Here is a 20275-nt window from a genome sequence, read left to right on the forward strand (position 1 = left end):
AGGTGACAATGAGGTCTCCTCGAAGCCTTCTCCTCTCTAGACTGATTTGGCTAAATTTGGCCTTTCCTGATTATTAATTGCATTACAGAAACCAAAAAGAAATAACCAACCCACTTGTCCAAACAACACTCAGGCTGTGTGATAGCCTTGGAAGAAGCTCTTTTAATAATCACAGAGGAGTCCTTTTCTTTTCTTTTTTCCTTTTTTTTTTTTTTTTTCCCCTGTTCTGGATGGCTGTGGTGGTGTTTTTTTTTTCCCCCTGTCTCAGATCAATGAAACCTGTTTTCATGTTCTTTATCCTCTTTTTTTCCACCTTGTCTCTGTGAGCAATCTGTGGCACATGTGTGGACTTGTCACTTAGTCCCCATCCTGGCAGTGCTTTAAAACATCTCTCTTGCCTAAGCAGGTGTAGGAAACAGTATGTGCTAATTATTTTTAACAAAACCAAAACCTGGGAGAAAAACACAGTGATATTTTTAGTTTACCTGCTTATGGCAAGTGAGCAATACTTGGAGTGACTGAAGGTTTAGACACGAGGGGACAGCTGAAGTTCAAAAGGGGTGATCTGCAGCTGATAATGGGTGAAGAACTCAGGAAAAAGGTGGCTGTGAAGTAGCAGATGCACAATTTTAACAAATAGAGGTTAGGGTAAGATCATCTGATAGTTCTGTGTAGGTAAGGATAACATTAAGTAGTTGGTTAACATAGTATCAAGAGATGTCAGGTACTAAGAATCTCTGTATCCTGGAATCTGTGCAGAGGATCACACAGAATCCCAGCATGGGATGGGGATTGCAAGGGCCCTGTGGAGATCATCCAATCCAACCCCTCTGCTAAAGCAGGGCACCCACAGCAGGTTGCCCAGGATCACAATGGCCAGGGGGGGTTCTCCAGAGGAGGAGACTCCACAACCTTTCTGGTCAGCCTGCTCCAGGACTATAGTAAAGAAATTTCTCTCCCTGTTCAGATGGAGCCTCCTGGGTTCCCGTTTGTGCCACTGTCCCTGCAGAGGCCCAAACTCTTCCTAAGACTGTTTGGGCTTTTCTGCCTTCTATAGATGAATTTCACCATTAGTGAGATGTTTTATGCGATGAACTTTGGATCTGAAATCCTGCTTTGTGGTAGTGCCCCAGGATCACTGGTTGCATCCCTTTCATCTTGCTTTAGGTGCATTACTGTGTCACATCTCAGTTATATTATTGTCTTCGTCATTGCATGTGTGTGTGTGATTAATGTTTTAGAGGTAACTGGGTTGTTACTTACATAACCTCATCTTTTTCAAGTGGCTTCCTTGCTTTTCTTGGTTCCCAGTGAGTGTCTGATGGTCAGTGAGCACAGACTAAGTTCTGTTCTTGGCAGGTACAGCACAGGATGAAGTCAGAGGAGAGGCAGTGAACAGAACGTGCTGCAGCGTAGCCAGGTTTGCATAAGCAACTGAAGCTGTTTTTTAAAGCTAATGATCACTTCCTAATGTGCCTGATTGCTATTTCTGAATAAAGGGGCAGTAAAAGGAGGTGTCAGGAAGTTCTTCTCTTGATGATGCAGCTTCACTGTGGTATATTCATATGATGGAGTGCCTACTAAGAAGAAGGAAGCAGTCTCAGTCTGGTAGCATCAGCTCATTTGAATGTGGTATAAAACTTTGGGATGTGTCTCTGGACACTCATTGTTGTGCTTTGTCAAGATAATTGTTGTCCACAGACAGTTGCAGATATGCAGGGGTAATATCCCTGGAATTTATCTGCATGCTGCATTGGAGTTCCTTCTCCACTGTGGGAGGCCTTTGGTTTGTCTGCCATGTTTTATGGCCTGCTGTCAGACAGCTCTTAGTCATGAGGTGGTCCTGGAGCAGTCCTGAGCTGTTAGAGGAGGGTGCTGAGCACCTTCATGTGCCAGGTCCCCAAGTAATGCTGCTGCTCTTTTGGCACAAGGACCTCACTGCATGTCAAGTGGCTGTCCTGGTCCTTGCTCTTGTAGGTAGATTGGCAGCATGGGAGCAAGAGCTTTGAATTCATTCCACAAACACTTCTCAGAGGTGGAACAAAGTGGTGATTTTTCTCCAGGTTTCAGATTTGTTGACAAATGTGACAAGCATCACTGACAAATCCAAAGCTTGAAGTGGAAGAGGCACTGCAGCTTGTTCAGCAGTTGCCAGCACCAAAGGTATCTTGAGGTTGCAGATGTGGTCTGTAAATACCTGACATGCCTTCGTCCTCAGGTCCTGGTCATGTTCTGGTATCTGCTGGGCTGTGTGGGTGTTCAGGTATTTTAACTATGGGCAGCAGATGCTCCTCATCCAAAGGCCTGACATGTTTTAGCAAGCCAGGAGGCTTGCTCTCCACTCACAGGCACAGAGCAAACCCTGGCTGAAGCCTGTGACACCCTGAGCATGCCACTTAGTGCTTTCAGGGAGGAGAACAGATCATACAATCCTAGAGAGGTTTGCATGGCAAGAAACCTTAAATACCATCTAGTTCCAATTCCCCTGCTCATAGACACCTTCTACTAGCCCAGGTTGCTCAAGGCCTCATCCAGCCTGGCCTTGAACAGCTCCAGGGAGGAGACCTTCACACCCTCCCTGGGCAACCTGGTACCTCCACGAAGTGAACTGTCACTACAGAGCATAGTAACTTGTTGTGGGTATGTGGTACTTCTCTCAGGAGTGTAGTGTTGTGTTAGAGATGTTGTACCTGCTAGCACCTGCTGTGTTTTTTGCCTTTAGTTCAACCTGATCAAATGTCTAACCTTAGCCTTTTTTGAAGTTTGTGGTGTCTCAGGACTGGATGCTAATTGCAGGCAAAAGGCATCTGTCATGCAGTCAAAGCTCTCTCATTTCTGAGCTCCACAGCTGCCACAGCGCTAATAGAAGTCCCAGAGCTAAGCCAGTCGTCCACAGAGAAGAATGTAAACTAGAGATGGCTTTCTCTGCCTGCCTGCCCTGTGGCTGTTCAGTTCTTGAAGACCTGAACCCTGAAGATAGGCACTTGATACCCACAGAGCTTCCAGCTCTCATTAGAGCTACCAAACTTGGCTGCCTGTGCTCTGGGTCTGCCTTGCAGTGCTGTGCTGGGAGTCTGTCCCAGCAACTCTGCTATTTCCATCTTCAGGACTACCTGGAAAGATTGAGGAGGAATTTCTTAGCCTTTAAATTATTCAAGCAGAATTTCAAGCATGGAGTTAATGCTAAGTCTCTGTAGACCTTTGTAGAACAGATGTTGCTGTTGGTTTGGGGACAGCTTCAGGGCTAGACTCGATCAATAAGTGGTTCCACGTCTTTACTGAAGCATGTTGTCTTGTCCTGAGGACAACAGAGATGATGCTTTAATATCTCTTGCTCTTTAAATGAGAGCTATGCAGCTGGGCCTGGGGGCTTGCAGAATGGCCTGCTGTCTGCTTTTCCCAACTTAGTAGCTTGTTCCTGGCTGGCATCCTTTGATAGCTGCCTGATGAGGATGTTCATGAAAACCATCAGGGGGCTGGAGTGCCTCTGCTCTGAGAACAGGCTGAGGGAGCTGGGGGTGTTCAGCCTGGAGAAGATAAGGCTCCAAGGGAGACCTTACAGCAGCCTGCCAGTACCTGAAGGGGCTACAAGAAGGCTGCAGAGGGGCTGTTTGCAAAGGCCTGCAGGGTCAGGGTGAGAGGCAATGGTTTGAAATGAGAGCAGAGCAGATTTAGATTGGATGTGAGGAGCAAGTTCTGCACCAAGAGGGTGGTGGAACACTGGAACAGGTTGCCCAGGGTGGTAGTTAAGGCCCCATCCCTGGAGATATTCACAGCTGGGCTTGACAAGGCTCTGGGCTGCCTAATCCAGTGGAGACGTCCCTGCTGACTGCAGGGGGTTGGACTAGATGACCTTTAGAGGTTCCTTCCAACCCGAACCGTTCTATGATTCATTGAGTCAGATGTTCTGGGTCAGGTGAGTCAGCCTGGGGAGCAAAAATGTGATCTAAAGCTGAGCTGTTAACCAAGCTTCTGAAAGTGTCTGCAGTGCAGGGGAGTGCTGATGTGTTTGCACCTTGTTAACTGCTGTGTGCTGCCTTCAGAGATGGAAACTCGCTTTGCAGTCTGTGCTGCTGTCCCTTTCCGTGTTCCTTCTGCTAGCAGCTGCTGTCATTATTAGCTTTACTAAGAGCTCTCTTAATTTTGTAAGTGGGTTTTGGTGTTTTCTTCTCTAAAAGGTTAAAACCTTACAGTGCTATTAGGGTTGAAACAATCTCTTTGAGGGCAGGAGTGGGTAGTCCCAGCTAACAGCACACGGCTCTGGAGGCAGAGGCTCTGGGTACGTGATGGATTATTTAGGAGTTAGTTGAAGGGAAGAGAGCAAATGCATCCTGGTAAGAATCCTTGCTGTGGGGTAGAGCTGGATTGTGCATTAACACTCCTCTCCAGGTTTTTAGCTCTTTGCAAACACACAAGTTAACCTGCTTGTTGCAAGGAGCTTTTCTGCAGTGTTTTGTACGTTTCATGAAGGATATTTTCTTCATGAAGAATTGGTAGCTGTACAGTTGAGAAGGATCTTGGAAGGATCTTTCTGCTTGAAATGCATTTCCTGTATCTAGTGCTGTCTTTTAATCTCATGTGGTCTCACAAACCCATTCTACCTATTAAATATGCAGTGAAGCTGTTCTGTTTGGTAGGAGATTGTGTTTGAACAGTAGAAGTCCTCATTGCTCCTGTACTTGGAGATTAAAAATTCAGCTACAACACTACCTGCAGATTCAGAGCCATTAGAATGGGGTTTCCTGATTTATTCTCCTGATTATAATACAGGAAATTAATTGCTTTTGACTGTAAAGGATGATGGCCTATTCATTATTTAAGGACCTTCTTGATGGATGAAGCTTTTCCACTTGCTTCAAGACTTTTCAGGAACTGAGGCTGCTTTAATCTGGGATGGAGCACAGTGCACCTGTACTGACCAGGGGATGTACTTTTGAGGGGTAAGGACTGGTGGAAGAGAAACCCAGCACTTAACTCTGTGTCTAGTTTGCTTGAGCATTCCACATACAAATAGCAGAGACTGCTACAAGCAGTGAGTAACTTGAACAGCATTTTAGAATAAATACTCTGCTTTTCTGAAAGGATTTATTAGCTTCCTAAAATCCTGGTAGGAGAGAGCACCACTTCAGTTCTGCTTCTGTGTGTTTTGGAAGTGTTTGTGTTACACACTGAGGAGACGACCTTGCATTTAGCTTAAGATATATTCCTCTCTGCTCCTCATTCAGCTCCTAGTAGCTGTTTTGTATGCTGCAAGCTCAGGAGGTCTCAAATGATTTTTGTGTATATATAAATCTTTGGTCTTGTCCTTTTAGCAGGCTAAGAAAGTCAAATTTCTTATACCTTGTTGATTAAAATCAGTTGAAGTACTGAACTAAAATAATGTTTTGGTTATTTCTTAACCCAGGAACATTTGCTGCATGCTCTTAGCAGCCAAACCTCCATAGACATGCATCCCAGAAGCAAGTTTTGTTGATGAGGCAATTGTAGTAATTTATTTTGTTTCATAGGATCCCAGACAGCTTTGGATGGAAGGGACCTTTAGAGGTCATCTAGTCCAACCCCCCTGCAGTCAGCAGGGACATCTGCAACTAAAATAGGTTGCTCAGAGCCCCAAACAGCCTGACCTGGAATGGTTCCAGGCATGGGGCTTCTGTCACCTCTCTGGACAACCTGGGCTGGTGTCTCACCACCCTTGGTGTAAAGAAATTCTTCCAAGATGACTTAAAGAGCTCCTGGTTCCTTGTGTCTCTTCTGACAGATAAAGCTTGAATTCATTATAGTCCCAGAGTTTTCACACAGATCCACAGATTGCATTGGGTTGGAAGGGACCCTTAAAGGTCATCTTGTCCAACTCCTCTGCAGTCAGCAGGGACCTCTCCAACTAGATCAGGCTGCCTATGACCACATCAAGTCTAATCTTGAACATCTGCAGGGACAGGGCCTCAGCCACATCCCTGAGCAACCAGTTTCAATATTTTACCACTCTCATTGTGCAGAACTTCACCTCATTAATGTCCAACCTGAATCTGGCCCTGCTCCAGTTTCAAACCATTGCCCCTTGGCCTATCACTCCAAGCCCTTCTAAACAGTCCCTCCTCAGCCCTCCTGTGTATTTTCTACTGTCTTCATGGTAATGAAGTTGTGATTAGGTAGGGATGATTCCATGAAGCCTATTTTCCTGCAGAGCAGCTTCCAGTGAAGATGAGCATTGGTTTTCCTGGTGGGTGCTGTCCCTTAGCCCTGTGCACTCTCAGGGGGGATGGAGCTGGCACCTTCCCAAATGTGCTGCAATTTTTACTTCATTTGTGCCGTCCATTCAGGTCAGGCTCTTGAGTCTTAGAGTTTTTTTGCAGTTGTCTTAACACAGCCTACATTTAAATGGAAGTTGCTAGTGATGTTGACATTTCCTTGTTACTAATTGGATTTAATGGTTTTGCACAGTCAGATGCTCTTTTTTTTTCCCTTCCCCCCCTTATCTATCTTACCTTTGCTTGTGAGAACAACTGGGTTTGCATTTGAGACAGAGACTTTTTTTCTTTTATCTCAAAATGTGTCTCTTTGAGAGTTTAAGAGAATAGATTTATCATGTGCTGCTTTGAAGTGTTAGAAGGATTTGAGAGGCAGTTAGCCAGCTGACATTTAAAACCCTTGAGAACTTGTTCCAGCCAAACCTTGTGCAAAAAATAAAAAAAAAAAAAGGGAAATGCAGCTAAGGCTTAGTTACTAAAATGAATTTAGCTGGCAGCTTGGTGTGTGTAATCATCTCAGAACATCCTGAAACTTGTTCTTTTGTTTAGCTGTAGTAGCAAGGCTCTTGGCTTGTGCCTGTGAGCTTGTCCTCACTCTAAATCCCAACTTTGCCCTGTTACTGGAGCACTGTGGTTCTGAATGCTCTGTTCATTGCTGTAGCCTGTCAAAAGGACACTTCTTGCACAGGGACTGCATTTCTGACACTCTGTAGAGGACTGTAAGTCAGAGCTGAAGAGATGTCTTCCTAGCTTGACATCTCTAAATGGTAGGGATTGTTTGTCCTTGCTAAACTCCTGGCAAGGTAATAAAAAATGTTTCTATAAATACATCACCAGCAGAAGGAGAGCTCAGGAGAATCTCCATCCTTGAATGGAGCAGGGAGGAAACATTCTGACAAAGGCTGAGGTGCTCAATGCCTTCTTTGCCTCAGTCTTTTAGAAGCAAGAGCAGCTGTTCTCTGGCTACCCAGCCACTGGGCTGGGAGACAGGGAAGGGGGAAGGCAGTGAGGCCCTCAAGCTCCAAGAAGGTTTGTGATCTGCTACACCATGTAGGTGCATGTAAGTCTGTGGGAGTGGATGGGATCCACCCGAGGGTGCTGAAGGAACTGGCAGAAGAGCTCACCAGGCCACTCTCCCATCATTTTTCCACAGTCCTGGCTCACTGTTGAGGTCCTGGTGGACTGGAGGGCTAGTACATGTGATGCCCATCTACAAGAGGGGGGCGCCAGAGGAGGATCCAGAAATGGCAGGGCTGGCAACCTGACCTTGGTGCCAGGGAACATCACGAAGCAGATTATCTTGAGTGTCCTGTTGGAAGTGTCATGCTCCTGGCTGGTACCAGGACCAAGGAGTGGTCATGGTCGTCTACCAGGCAGCCCAAGGGGAGCATTTGGGTTGGACTCAGCAGCCCTGCAGGCAGCCTCTGCTGGGTTGTACTGGGGGGGATGCTACTACCTGTGCTGTTTCTCATGCAGGTGTGCACAGGGCTTCAGTTTCAAGAGTCTGGGTTTCACTCTCATGTCTTGCACATATAAAGAGATTTTGCTAGTCCAGAGGCATCTTGCCTGGGGAGAAGCCACACAGTAAACCAGAAGGTGCAGTATTCCATATGATTATGGCAAACTGCTGGCCTAAACCTGCCTTGTCCACTTTGGATGGTGGATGTGGACTGGTCTTTATGTATTGGGAGAATGAGCTTTGGACAGCTCTGTTTGCAAATGGAGGAAGGAAGAGGCAGATGCAGTTTTTACAGTATACACAATTTTAATAACAAAATTTGTCTGTACACTGCACTTTGTTTTACTCCATTACTTACACCCCCTCCCACCACAAGTTGGCTCTTGAAACAGAAGTTAAATACAATGCATCTAGGACTCTCTCTCATCTTTGCTTGCTAAGCTGGTAGAATAGTTCACTTACTAATGTTTTCATTAGTAAAAACCAAAATGGGGTGGCTTTTGCTTGGTTTTTTTTTTTTCCTTTTTAACAGAGGAGTGCTTGAAGGATAGGAGGTGTTGCTTTCCAGTGCTTACAGCAGGGCTGCACAAGCTGTGCAGTGTTTTGCCCCCATCTGAGGCTTCATTATAACCATCAAAGCTTCTGTCACCTTTCCCTAGGTACCTCTCCAAAAGATTTTAATGCAAGATGTGAAATGCTGAGGTTCCAGCTGACTCTGAAATGATCTTTAAGCATCCTGCTAGCGTGATGGCTTAAAATGCAAATCCCAGCACCAGTTTTAGCCTGCGAGACTTCTTGCAGGGGAGGGAAGGCGTGGGGAGGGAGGAGCTGCTGCTCTGCAACTGCCTTTGATATTTTTGTTGTTTCCTTGCTTGTTCTTTTTTATTTTTGGGGGGGGGGAGGCGGGAGAGAGGGGAGGAGAAATACTGTATTCCTCTCTGAACTTTTAATTTTTATGGGAAACTTCATAAGAAAGATGAAATTGAGCTTGTGGGTAGGTTTCATAGGTCTGAACAGATGGATTTTGATAGCTGCGCAGATCACAAAATTAAATCAGCTTTATTTTCGTGGAAGCAGTGCAGAGATGAACTTAGAGACGTTAAAAAAATAAGTGTGCAGTGCAGGTTTCTGGTGGTTTAAAGCCACTGGGTAGTTCTGACTTGACATGTTAGCACTAAGGCCACTCTCAAAGGACATGGACCTGATGGAGCGGGTCCAGAGGAGGACCACAAAAATTATCAGGGGGTTGGAGCAGCTCTGCTGTGAGGACAGGCTGAGGGAGCTGGGGTTGTACAGCCTGGGCAAGAGGAGGCTCCAGGGAGACCTTAGAGCAGCCTGACAATACCTGAAGGAGGCCTAGAGGAAGGATGGAGAGAGACTGTTTGCAAAGGCCTGCAGGGACAGGATGAGGGACAATGGCTTCAAAGTAGAGAAGAGCAAGTTTAGATCAGGTATTAGGAACAGGCTCGCTACTGTGAGAGTGGTAGAATACTGGAACAGGTAGCCCAGGGAGGTGGTTGAGGCCCCTTCCCTGGAGATATTCAAGGTAAGGCTCAGACAGGTCCTGGGCAGCCTGATCTAGTTGGGGATGTCCCTGCTGACTGCAGGGGAGGTCGGACCAGATGACCTTAGGAGGCCCCTTCCAGCCCAGCCCATTATGGTTCTGTGATTCATCTAAGGGGGGAGAGTCACAGGGCACAAGCTCGGATGCTTAGATTTGCATTCAAGCTGGGCATATCAGTGAAAAATCAGATAATTTCTGCTTGGGGGAAAAGCAAACAAAGCCAAACATTGATAGAGCAGCACTCATTAGGTTTCCATCTGATAGGGAATGGGAGCTCTCCACAGAGGAGTGCTTCAGCTGGAGACTAAACGCTAACCCATTTTACTCCTTCTCCAGTAATTCTTAGTTGCGTGCATTTAGAGGATGATCTAATGCCGAGCGACTAACGAGAGGGGAACTGGGAGCATTAATTCAGACCTGTTCCACTGTGCTGACTCAAAAATTGAACTTGTGCTGCTGGGTCTGCGTGTCACTGCCTTGAGGGGGGGGAGGAGGGAAAAGCTGCCTGGAGATCAGTGAAGGCCAGAGATCTTTGGATGGGATGAGGATCTGCAGACCAGCAGGAGACGTTTTTATTTCTAAAAGGCCCTGAACGCTTGTATGAAGCTGTGCCTGGAGACTGTGAAGCACCTAGAATGCCATTTAGTGTCTGTAGAAACTGAGCCCCTGCAAGGGAGGTGGTACTTGGAGAGCCAGCTAACAACCTCTTGTCATCAGGCGGTGCTCGCTCTGAAATACGAATCGTTTAAACCAAATCATCGTGGTCCTTGTTCCATAAACAAAATAAATCAAGGACTGCTGAGTAATACAATTATTACAATACCCTCCCTGCCTGGAAGAGTCACAAGCCATTGAGAATGGAAGACAGGTTTTTTGTTTTTGTTTTTTTTTTTAAACAAAACCAATAAATAAAGCAGAAATTAACAGCCCCTGGTTGTGTCCTTGTGTAGAGTGATGGCTTCGCTTGCTGCTCGCTGTCCCTCCTAAGGGAATTCAAGCTGACTTCACTGCTAGTGTTTGACATTCTGTGAGTTTTATGATACCTGTTACCCTAAATGTAATGTTTGCAGAATTGCTTTGCTTACGCCTGGAACCTGGCAACAAATGGGTTTGGAAATGGCAGACATAAAGCACAGCATTTGGGAGCCTGGCTGCGCATTAGTGTCGTAGGGAGAGCCCAAGTGCAGGGGAACGGGGCTGTGCTAGGCTGGGGCTGCCTCCCTTCTGCTTTGCTCCTTGCAGGACCTGCAGAAGCTGGGGCTGTTGGGTGCCTGAGTGTGTTTGCTTTGAGAGATGCTGGAATAGTGCTTTAATGCTTGGAAAATGGGGACGAGTATGGAGAAGAGGATTACAGCCAGTGCTGTTGGAACATCTCTTTACTCTTCTTGGGCACAATTCCAAGCTAATGGAGGTGGAGTTGGGTTCCTGTGCAGAGCTGGGGTGTTGGAAAAGCTGGGGAAGGGGCTGGAGAACAGGGCTGGTGAGGAATGGCTGAGGGAACTGGGCTTGTTCAGCCTGGAGAAAAGGAGGCTAAGGGGAGATCTCATTGCTCTCTACAGCTCCCAGAGAGGAGGTTGGAGCCAAATGAGGGTCAGGCTCTTCTCCCAAGGAATCAGTGACTGAACAAGAGGAAATGGCTTTGAGTTGCAGCAGGGGAGGTTTAGGTTGGGCATTAGAGGAAACTTCTTCCCTAAAAGGAAGATTTGAACAGGCTCCCTAGGACAGTGGTTGAATCCCCCATCCCTGAAGGTGTTTAAAAGTCACAGGTGTGGTGCTGAGGGATGTGTTTTAGCACCAGACTTAGTAGAGATGTAGAATGGTTGGTCTCAATGAGCTTAAACATCCTTTACAACCAAAATGATTTTATGAAAGCACCTCTTTGGGAAGGACCTCAGTGCTTCAGTTAAGTGGCCCTGTGGAGGACTGATGTGGTACCTTTAGAACTGTCTCAAGGCAAGGGTTTCTGCTAGTGGGGAGAAAGGTGGAATTCTTTCCTGCAAATGCAGTTCAAGCCGTCAGGGTTCACTATTGACATCTGATGGTGTAGCCAGATGATTTGCCTGCCAGTGTAATTAATGAGGTCAATTATAACTTTGTCTTAGCTGGACGTGAACATCATCCCCACAGTGCCTGCTTTCCAGTTCCCCCCAGTGCAGACCATCCACCCCAGAGGTGCTGGGGCAGGGGCTGGCTGCTGCTGAGACAGCAATGCCCCCACTCCTGCCCTGAGCAGAGCAAAACCTGCACTGTGAGCTCTTCCTCATGGCGAGGAATGAAGCAAGATTTTCTACAGGCAGCTGAAGACCCTTGGACACCACCACAGTTCTGTATTTACTAGCTTAGCTCTGGCCTTCTGGCTCAGGTGGGATTTAATAGTACAGAATATTTGCTCTTTGTCCACCTGCCTCACATGATTTATTGTGCTCGGCTAAAAGCAGTAATTGATTTCCTAGAATAGGTGTAAATCAGCTCATCACAATCTTAAACAGTGAAGAGGGTTCAGAGGTACCTCTGTGGAAACCTCTTAGGCTCCTCTGAGCCTCTTCCATTAAAGTACAGAGTCGCAGGAAGTAAACAAAAATCTTTGTTTTATAACAAGGGCAGCGCAGGTGAAAGCAAAATGATGCAAATTAATCTCTTCAAACCCAGTCATTGAAAAAAAAAAAAAAACCAACCCACAAATCTTTTATGTCAGATGGGAAGAGAAGTCACACTTAGCTTGCTGTAATTGGCCTTGGACGAATTCATTTCACAATAAAACATCAAACCGCCAGCTAATTGCACCCTAAATACCTCACTGAGTGCTTAACACAGACCGAGAAAAGCCGAGTGAAACAGCAACCAGGGTTGGGACGCCGTGATTGTTCTGCTGGCAAAGTTTGCAGAGCAGTTGTTGAGTACAAGGACAATTAGCACACTGTCATTAAGTGGTTTTGTTCAAGGTATGGCAACACCGTGAGGAATCCCTCCGTCGGGGGTGTGCTGGTAAATTGAGCGCTGCAGCATCGGACACAACAACATCTTGTTTAGTTTATACATACAGGTATATATAGAGCTTAAAATAAAAATCACCATCCCTCTGGTCCTTTTAGCTTTGGTTAGAGTGGTTTACAATATTGGAGCAGTTGATTTCAAAATAATGGAATCCTTTTTTTTTTTTTTTTTTTGTCGACCCTCCCACCCCTCTCCCTCTACCCCTGTGGCATCTGAGTACCACCACGGCTGCATAGATCTGCAAATATTTACATATCGTTTCATCACCTAGCATCAACAGCAAGATGGTACTTCTGGCTAAAGAAATCAGATTACTCCTTACCCATGAGGTGTCTGTGTGTGTGTATATAGGTTTTGCTGCTTTTTTTTTTTTTTAACTAGTTTAGATTCTGTCCCACATCCAGTAAGAAAACCATTTCCTTCAGTGAACTATTCTATAAACTAATCATTATTATCCTAACTTGTCAGAAGGTAGGTTGGATTTGGGGTTGGTTGGTGGCTCGTTGTTTTCTTTTTTTACCTTGAATTTTGGAAGAGGAGGACAAGTGAGAGCTTATATTACAGGGGCTAATTCTGTCTCCAGAGAAACCAGTGGAGTTAGTGCATGAGAATAGCTTCCAGGCTGAGAGGAAGCCTCAGCTTGGGACAGGGCGGGGGGGAGCTGAGGGGGGACAAAGAGAGGCTTCTTCCTTCCTTCCTTCCTTCCCCCTTCTCCTTAACCTCCTAGTTGATATTTACTTTTAATTAAGCAAAACTTGATTAAGGATATTTACACATGAGCAGGTGTTGAGATGCTGTTTGTTCCTAGCCTGAGTTGATGGAAAGCATCATCCAGCCAGAGCAGAGAGCTGACAGCAATTGAATGCACTTTATATTTTGAATCCATCCTCTCACCCTAAGCCTTCCTCCTCTGCCTGCTCTGTGAGCGCCAGCAGAGCTGTCCAGCTCATTTGTGCCCAGCCTGCTCCCTTGTGCCCAGCTGAACTGCTCCTTTCTCTGGCTGCTGGCAGCCTCAGCAAGCTCCTTTCCACCAAGCCAAACTAGCAGCGTGCAGATAGGGAAACCGTACTTCAAATAAATTCACCGGTCCCTGCTGCACTGAAATCCCCACCTGGACCTCGGCTCCTCTTTTTGTTTCCCTTCCCCTTTCTTACTGGAGTGAAATTATCAGAGGAGGGGGACAAAAAAAAAAAAAATCCTCCTCCAGGGCTGCCTTTCGAGTGAGCAGAGCCAGCTGGAGTGTTTGGGATCCTCCAGCTGCAGTGGAACAAATGGAGCGTATGTCCCCCCGCAGAGCTCTGCACAGCCAGCCACTGTCCTTCCCTCTCACCCTTTTCAGTAGCAGAAGTAGAATATGGAGCCTGGGGTAGAAATGGTTACACACAGCCATATAATTACAGAACATGGAACAGTTTACATCGTTGGAGGTGAGCATCTCTTGAGACTTCTCCACAGCAGGAGTGCAAGTTTAAATGCAATCATTGCTTCTGTACCACTGAAAATATTACTTTTTTTTTTTTAATCTTTAAAACAAAACAAAACCCAACTTAAAAATAGGGCACCACTCCGTGAGCAATGTTTCCAGTAAGGAGCTTGGGAAAATTAGGCTTTATGGCAACGTTTGTAAAAATTAGAATCTGCTGTAGGTCCCCTACAAGTTTAAAACAGCTTACTTATCTGCCTTGAATTTGGGAGGGCGCGTGGGCATTATACCTCACATTCTTTGTACGGCAGCTGCTGGCACTTGCACTGTCCGTAGCCGTTGATGATGATGAAGGGTCCTTCGTGGGTGGGTTCATATTCGTTATAGGGTCCTTGGTCTGACATGTTTGCCATGTGCAGCCGCGTCTGGGACCGGAGCTGCCTGTGGTTTTGAATCATGGAGCACTGCCGAATTCTTCTTAATGTGGGAGGGCAGCACTTCCTGGAGATGAAGACTATAAAAATGATAAAAAAGAAAGAAAACAATAAAGCCATTGTTCCTGTAATTACCCTCTGAGTGAAGATGGCATTGTTTGACTCGGGGAACTGTTCTTCGGTGGTAACGACCATGCCTGCCGTAGTTGGAATCTCTTTGTCTCCCGTATGGAAATGAGAAGAGCTGATCCTTTTCGTGTACTCGGTAGTCGGAGCTGCAGACGTGGTAGCCACGGGCGTAACAACAGTTGATAAATTCCAGCAAAGCTGAAAACCATACACTGCATCCAGAATATCCTCTCCCTGGGTGTGGTCGGGGCTGTGGCAGAGGATGGAGTGCTCCCACCGACCTTGGAAGCCACTCAACCATGTGGCCAAGGCGCAGATCTTTGGGCTGCATTCCCACAGATTGCCGGAGAGGCCCACGGTGGTGAGGGATGTCAGCGATCCCAGGATCTTGGAATCCAGAGTGGTGAGCTTGTTGTTATCCATTAGGAGGGTTTTAAGGTTAGGCATAGTTTCAAAGACGGTGAGGTCGATGGCTTTGATTTCGTTCCCAGTCAAATCGAGCTTCTCTAAGGTGCCCCAGGTCCACTCCATCCCACACGTCAAGTTGCTGATTTTGTTCCACTGCAAGAAGAGCGTGTGCAGGCTGCTCAGCCGGAGGAAGTGAGCAAAATTAATCTTTGTCAGCTGGTTGTGCTCTAGGTGCAGCTCCCTCAGCTTGATTAATCCTGCAAATCCGTTGCGAGCCAAACTTCGCAAGCGGTTTGTGCTCAGATCCAGGAACTCCAGGCTACGACAGTCCCAGAACAGGCGGACCGGGATGGTCCGCAGGGAGTTGGATCGCAAGTGCAAGGTCTGTAGCTTGCGAAGGCCGTAGAAGAGCTCGGGGTGCAGAGAGGATAACTGATTAAAAGAGAGGTCCAAATTCTGCAGGTTAAGCAGCTGGCTAAAAGTTGTGTTTGGCAAATGAAAGATTTTGTTGGAACTTAAGACTAATTCCTTAAGTTTATACAGTCCTTGAAAAGAATCTTCTCTGACTGTTGCAATTTGATTATGATCTAAGTGAAGCCAAGTAAGTTGACTGAAGCTTGCAAATTGATCCCTTTCAAGTTCAGAAATAGAATTGTGCCTCAGTGACAAACCTAGCGAGCCCTTTTCAGTGGTGTTTGGCACTGAGTGAAACCCCTGAGAGTCACAGTAAAAGAGCAGCTTCTCACAGCGACATTTTGGTGGACAAGCCATGCCCAAGGCAGGCAGCATTTTAAAAACCATACTCATTGCATATAGTGCTGCCAGCATACGAGCCCCTAATGGCCACTTGAAATGTAAGCCTGCAGAATATAATTTAGGAAAACAACAAGATAGGACAGCCTCATCAGTACACTTGGAACATCACGGTGGAAGATTTCACTGCAGATAACATTGCCATGCATTTCCGACACGCTAAGCTCTAAAAGCAAGAAACAACTTAACTACCAAACACGGAATACTTGGGTATTACACTTAGGAGGAGTCTTTAGCTCCATCACGGAGGGTTACAGTGTCACAATCAGAAAACATTGGTTATTTTTATTTTTTTTTTTCTCTTCTCTGTAAGGCTCAGTGCAGGGAAAACCTGCTTTAGCCCCCTAACTGCTCCTTTCAAGCACAGCCGGTCACTCGTTACACAAGGGATAGAGAAAGGCAGAACTTACCCATTCTTTTGAGTACATTGGAGGTTGCATTCAGTCGTAGTTTTTAGACTCAACGCCGTGAGTCTGTAAAAAGGCTCTAATGTGAGATAGCCTTTGAGTAACTGACTGGGCTCAGCGTCCTTTGATATCAGTGCAAAACCGAATCCACGATGCCCTCTCGGAATATTCCTGGTGAAATCGCCGGCTCGTCCCCTCTGACAGCTTGGAGATTTCCAAATCAGTGCTTCAGACAAGTTCTCATCCTCAGAGGCTGCTCAGCTGCTCAATTGAAGCTCACGTTTCCTTTCCCCGCAGCTGTGGCTTCCCTTAGTCCTAACTTGTTGATGGCAGATGGGTGGCTTATTGCTGGGAGAAGCTCCTGTAGTAGCATGAGTGCATTTACTGAAAAGCTTTTCAGGGAAGCGGTACAAGAATGGGTTTGCTTATGCGCTGTGACCACACAGGGCTGTATATAGGCTGACGTCACCCGGTGACGTTCCTTTTGTTTGGGTTTTCCAGAAGCTTTGCTGCTTTAAAGCATTGTGCTGCATACTGCCATCCTGTTCCAGACCACTGCTAGAGGCGGGGGGAAAGAGGAGCAGCAGTAGGAGTCCTTGGTCCCCGTGCTAGAAGGAAGAGGGAAGGCTCCCCCCAGCCCTCTCCTCCCCGCCTGCAGCGGTGCTCAGCCAGCGAGAACGCGGTGCAGGGCTGCGGGTGGAAGCTGGCAGCTGCCAGCTTTCTGCTCGGGGTCGCTGCAGGAAAAGAACTTTGAGATGAAAAGTGTGCACAGTACAAGCAGAGGGTGCTGGCTGCCACCGGCTCCTCACAGAGGTGAGAGGGGGTTTGGTGGCTTAAAGCTGCATGTAACAGCTGAGTGCGACCATGGTCCCTGCAAAGTGTGAAGGCAGAGAGCAGTGCTGTAGCTGAAGGTGCTGTGTCCAAGTGTAGCACAGAAGCCCCCCCGAGCAAGGGACAGGAAGGAGGCTCTCAAGCCATGAGAAATTTCTGGAAAAAGCAAATCTTACGTTAAGGTACAGGAAAAATTTAATTGGATCCCAGCTTGACAGCACACAGTTATGAAACTAGAAAAGCTATTTTTTTCTCCCTAAATGGTGGCTTTTGTGCTTGCTTTTTCCCGAGGACTGGAGTGCAGGAGAGAAAGCGTGAGGCTGGCATTTACCGTCGGGACTCCGAGCAGCCTGAGGGCTTTCTTGTGGTCACTGATCACATTCTGGTGTCATGTGCCCCCTGTGAAAGGGGGGACAGCACTGCCCCTAGCATCTGGCTGTGGGCTTGGTCCATAGCAGCTACCCTGGGAGGTTTAGAGTCGCAGGAATTTGCATTTGCAGGAAGGGTGACCCTGCAAAGCTCTCTGTGCTGTTACAGCCTGGCTGGTCTGCGGCCGGAGCGTGCATGCACAGTGTGGAGGAGGCAAATGTGCAGTCATGGCTGCTGGCTTTGAAAGTTCATTGCCTCTTTATCTGGAGGGACAGCTGGTACCAAAGGGTAAATGCTGAAGAAACAGGTAAAGGAACAGACTTGATTTAAATCTTTGTGTCAGGATTTTTTGTGTGCCTGTGCAGGAAAGCCTTGGAGCAGCTGCTCTGGCCATGGCTCGAAGTGGATGAGGCAGGGGGGTGCTAGGTTCCTGCTCCAAGCAGCTTGGATTATTTTCACCTTGAGATGCAAAGCCATAAAGTAGTAGAAGGCAGCTGAAAACCTTTGTGCTGTATGTAACAGCTGAGGTATCGCTTACAACCTCAAGGTGTGGAATGAGCTGAGAACAACAAACCTGCCATGCAGGTGGAGGAAGTAATGAGCTGTCTCAGGAGATGTTGAAGTAAAATGGCTCTTTAGCTTAGTTAGTAAACTTTGGCTTCTCAGAGCTTCTTATTTCAACTAGGACTTGCTGTTTTCTGCCTGCTGCTCCTGTCCCATGGCCTAACTGTGATACCGACTGTGATGGGAAGGAATGCAGAAGGTGAGCTCTTTAAAAACAAGCAAAAAAGAAATCCTCGAAGCCGCCCATAAACCAAAGCAAAGCTGAAAAGCCACTTCCAGGCTTGGAACCTCCATAACCTCTCTAGCAAACCTGTCCTAGTGCCTCACCACCCTCATGGGGAAGAATTTCTTCCTAATATCTCATCCAAATGGAGCTTCTTCCAGTTCGAACCCATCACCCCTTATCCTGTCATTCCATGCCTTTGTAAAAAGTCCCTCTCCAGCTCTCCTGTAGCCACCTTTAAATACTGAAAGGCTGCTCTAATGTCCCCATGGACCCCAACTCTCTCAGCCTGGCCTGACAGCAGAGGGCTTCCAGTCCTGCCAGCATTGCTGTGGCCTCCTCTGGCCCTGCTCCAACAGGTCCCTGTCTGTGCTGTGCTGAGGACTCCAGAGCTTCCCCAGCACTGCAGGTGGGGTCTGAGCAGAGCACAGCAGAGGAGCAGAATCCCCTCCCTGCCCCTGCTGCCCACACTGCTGGGGATCAGCCCAGGACAGGGCTGGCTCTGGGCTGACAGCACTCGGTGCTGGCTCATGCTGAGCTTCTCATCAACTAGCAAATACATGCAAAGAAATTCCATAAAGCTATGTAAAGAGTTTCCTCATGTTTAACGTTCAGTGTACAAAGCATGCAGCAGCTGAAACCCAGCCTCAGCTGTCAGTTGCCAGCTGTCTGAGGGAGCTGCTGCACCGAGGTACCTGTGGCTGAGCTTTCCCATAGCAGCTCATCTGGTGCAAAACCCTCGTTTGAAGTGCTGATTTGATAACATTTGACTTTGAGAACGTTTGAAAACAACACTCCAAAGGGTGCCATTAATGAAATGCTTAGGACTGAAAGGTCAAGTGTTGCTCCTCTCCTGTGCCACCTCTCTTTGCTATTATGGGAGGCTGGAATGAGGTGTCTCTTGGAAACGTTTTGCCGTTCTGCATCAGTAGCTGTTGGTGGGTTCCTCCCACATTAAGATTGTGTAATTTGGCACAGAGTGAAAAGTTAATGTTCAAACATGGGAAGTTGCTTCCTTTCTGAAACTCTCCATTCTTTGGCTGTAATCAAACAAGGGCTATTTAGCACCTTGCCAGCCAGTTTCCTGTTTGGGAGACTGGTACCGTGAACTTTCTGGGTGCTTTCCTTAGCTGTGCTCTTGTCTGAAATAGCAGGTACAGCCCAGAGCCTGCCCCTGATGGTGTGAAGTGGAGCTCTGCAGTAATACATTGTTCCCTGGGAGCTGCCTGAGCTGTCGAGATGAAATAGGCTGGGAATAGACCTCAGCTGCCTGCAAAACTCACTCCATTGTGCTTCTCCAGAGCCTGAAAACTCGCTTGCGTGCCAAGGAAAACCACATACCAGTGCCATCTGGGGACTTGTGCCAGAGTGGGTACTGAGAGTGCAGAGCCCATGTGCACCACGGGGAGGGGAACTGGCATGTCCACCTCAGGAAAGGGCCTGTTAGGACCAAATCAGCCTTTGGGGGGCTTCTCCCTTACCCCACTCTTCAAGCAGCAGCAGGACTGGTTTTCCAGCTAAGCGCACTGGAGAAGTAGAATTGCACCCTAAGGCCAGTGTTGTCATTTAGTTAGGCTGACATCTTGTGGAAGCCTTCCTAGCATATTAAGAACAAGACAAAAGCTGATCTTACTTGATGTGGATGTGGGCTGTGTGGTGCTGGGAGGCTGGGGCAGCCGGGGTTTGCAGCCGTGGCTCCGGCACCACACAGCCAGCCAGCTCGTCCTGCTGCCTCCAGAGATCAGTGCTAATTCTGGCTGCATGTTAGCACATGGGGGCTCCTGGGAGGAATTGCTGCCTTTTTGCTAAAAGATAAAAGTTGTGCTGTGTCAGTGAGGTGGTGAGGTGAGGAGGTGAGCACAGGAGTGTGGCTGCAGCATTACTGCCACTGGGATGCGCTGCCATGGAGCTGGGAGAGCAGTGGACACGGGAGAAAAAGATGCTAGGCTGGAGCATCTCTGTGAGCTGTTGAGCCTGGAGAAGAGCAGCCCCAGAGGGGATCTGAGCAATGCTCAGCAAGAGATAAAGGGTAAAGAGAATGGGACCAGACCCTTGGTGGTGGTGCCCAGTGACAGGACAAGGGCTAGTGGGCACAAACTGGAACCCAGGAATCATAGAATCATAGAATCAAGAAGGCTGGAAGAGACCTCAAAGATCATCGAGTCCAACCTGTCACCCTAAACCTCATGACTATCTAAACCATGCCACGTCCAATCCCCTCTTGAACACCTCCAGGGATGGTGATTCCACCACCTCCCTGGGCAGCCCATTCCAATGGCCAACCACTCTCTCTGTGAAGAACTTTCTCCTCACCTCCAGCCTAAACCTCCCCTGGCGCAGCTTGAGACTGTGTCCTCTTGTTCTGGTGCTGGTTGCCTGGGAGAAGAGACCAACCCCCTCCTGGCCACA

General features: G+C 47.4%; 2 protein-coding genes across 7 annotated transcripts in view; one reads left to right on the forward strand and one right to left on the reverse strand.

Moving 5' to 3' along the window:
• CTNNA1 (catenin alpha 1) overlaps positions 1-20275 on the forward strand; it is a 142526-nt gene that overhangs the window by 44594 nt on the left and 77657 nt on the right. Inside the window, exon 7 of one of the 6 annotated variants that reach the window (XM_054389181.1) lies at positions 19211-19226. The exons of the other annotated variants lie outside the window; for them this stretch is intronic. Coding sequence (XP_054245156.1) covers positions 19211-19226 — 16 coding nt within the window. The remainder of the gene's footprint in view (positions 1-19210; positions 19227-20275) is intronic. 6 annotated transcript variants of the gene reach the window in all.
• LRRTM2 (leucine rich repeat transmembrane neuronal 2) lies at positions 13973-15886 on the reverse strand. Its single transcript, XM_054389104.1, has 2 exons — positions 15883-15886; positions 13973-15519 (listed from the first exon to the last, which is right to left on the reverse strand). The coding sequence occupies exons 1-2, from the start codon at positions 15884-15886 to the stop codon at positions 13973-13975; spliced, it is 1551 nt and encodes a 516-aa protein (XP_054245079.1).

This window comes from Indicator indicator, chromosome 18 (genome assembly GCF_027791375.1).
Source record: "Indicator indicator isolate 239-I01 chromosome 18, UM_Iind_1.1, whole genome shotgun sequence".
In the NCBI taxonomy this organism is placed as follows: Eukaryota; Metazoa; Chordata; class Aves; order Piciformes; family Indicatoridae; genus Indicator; species Indicator indicator.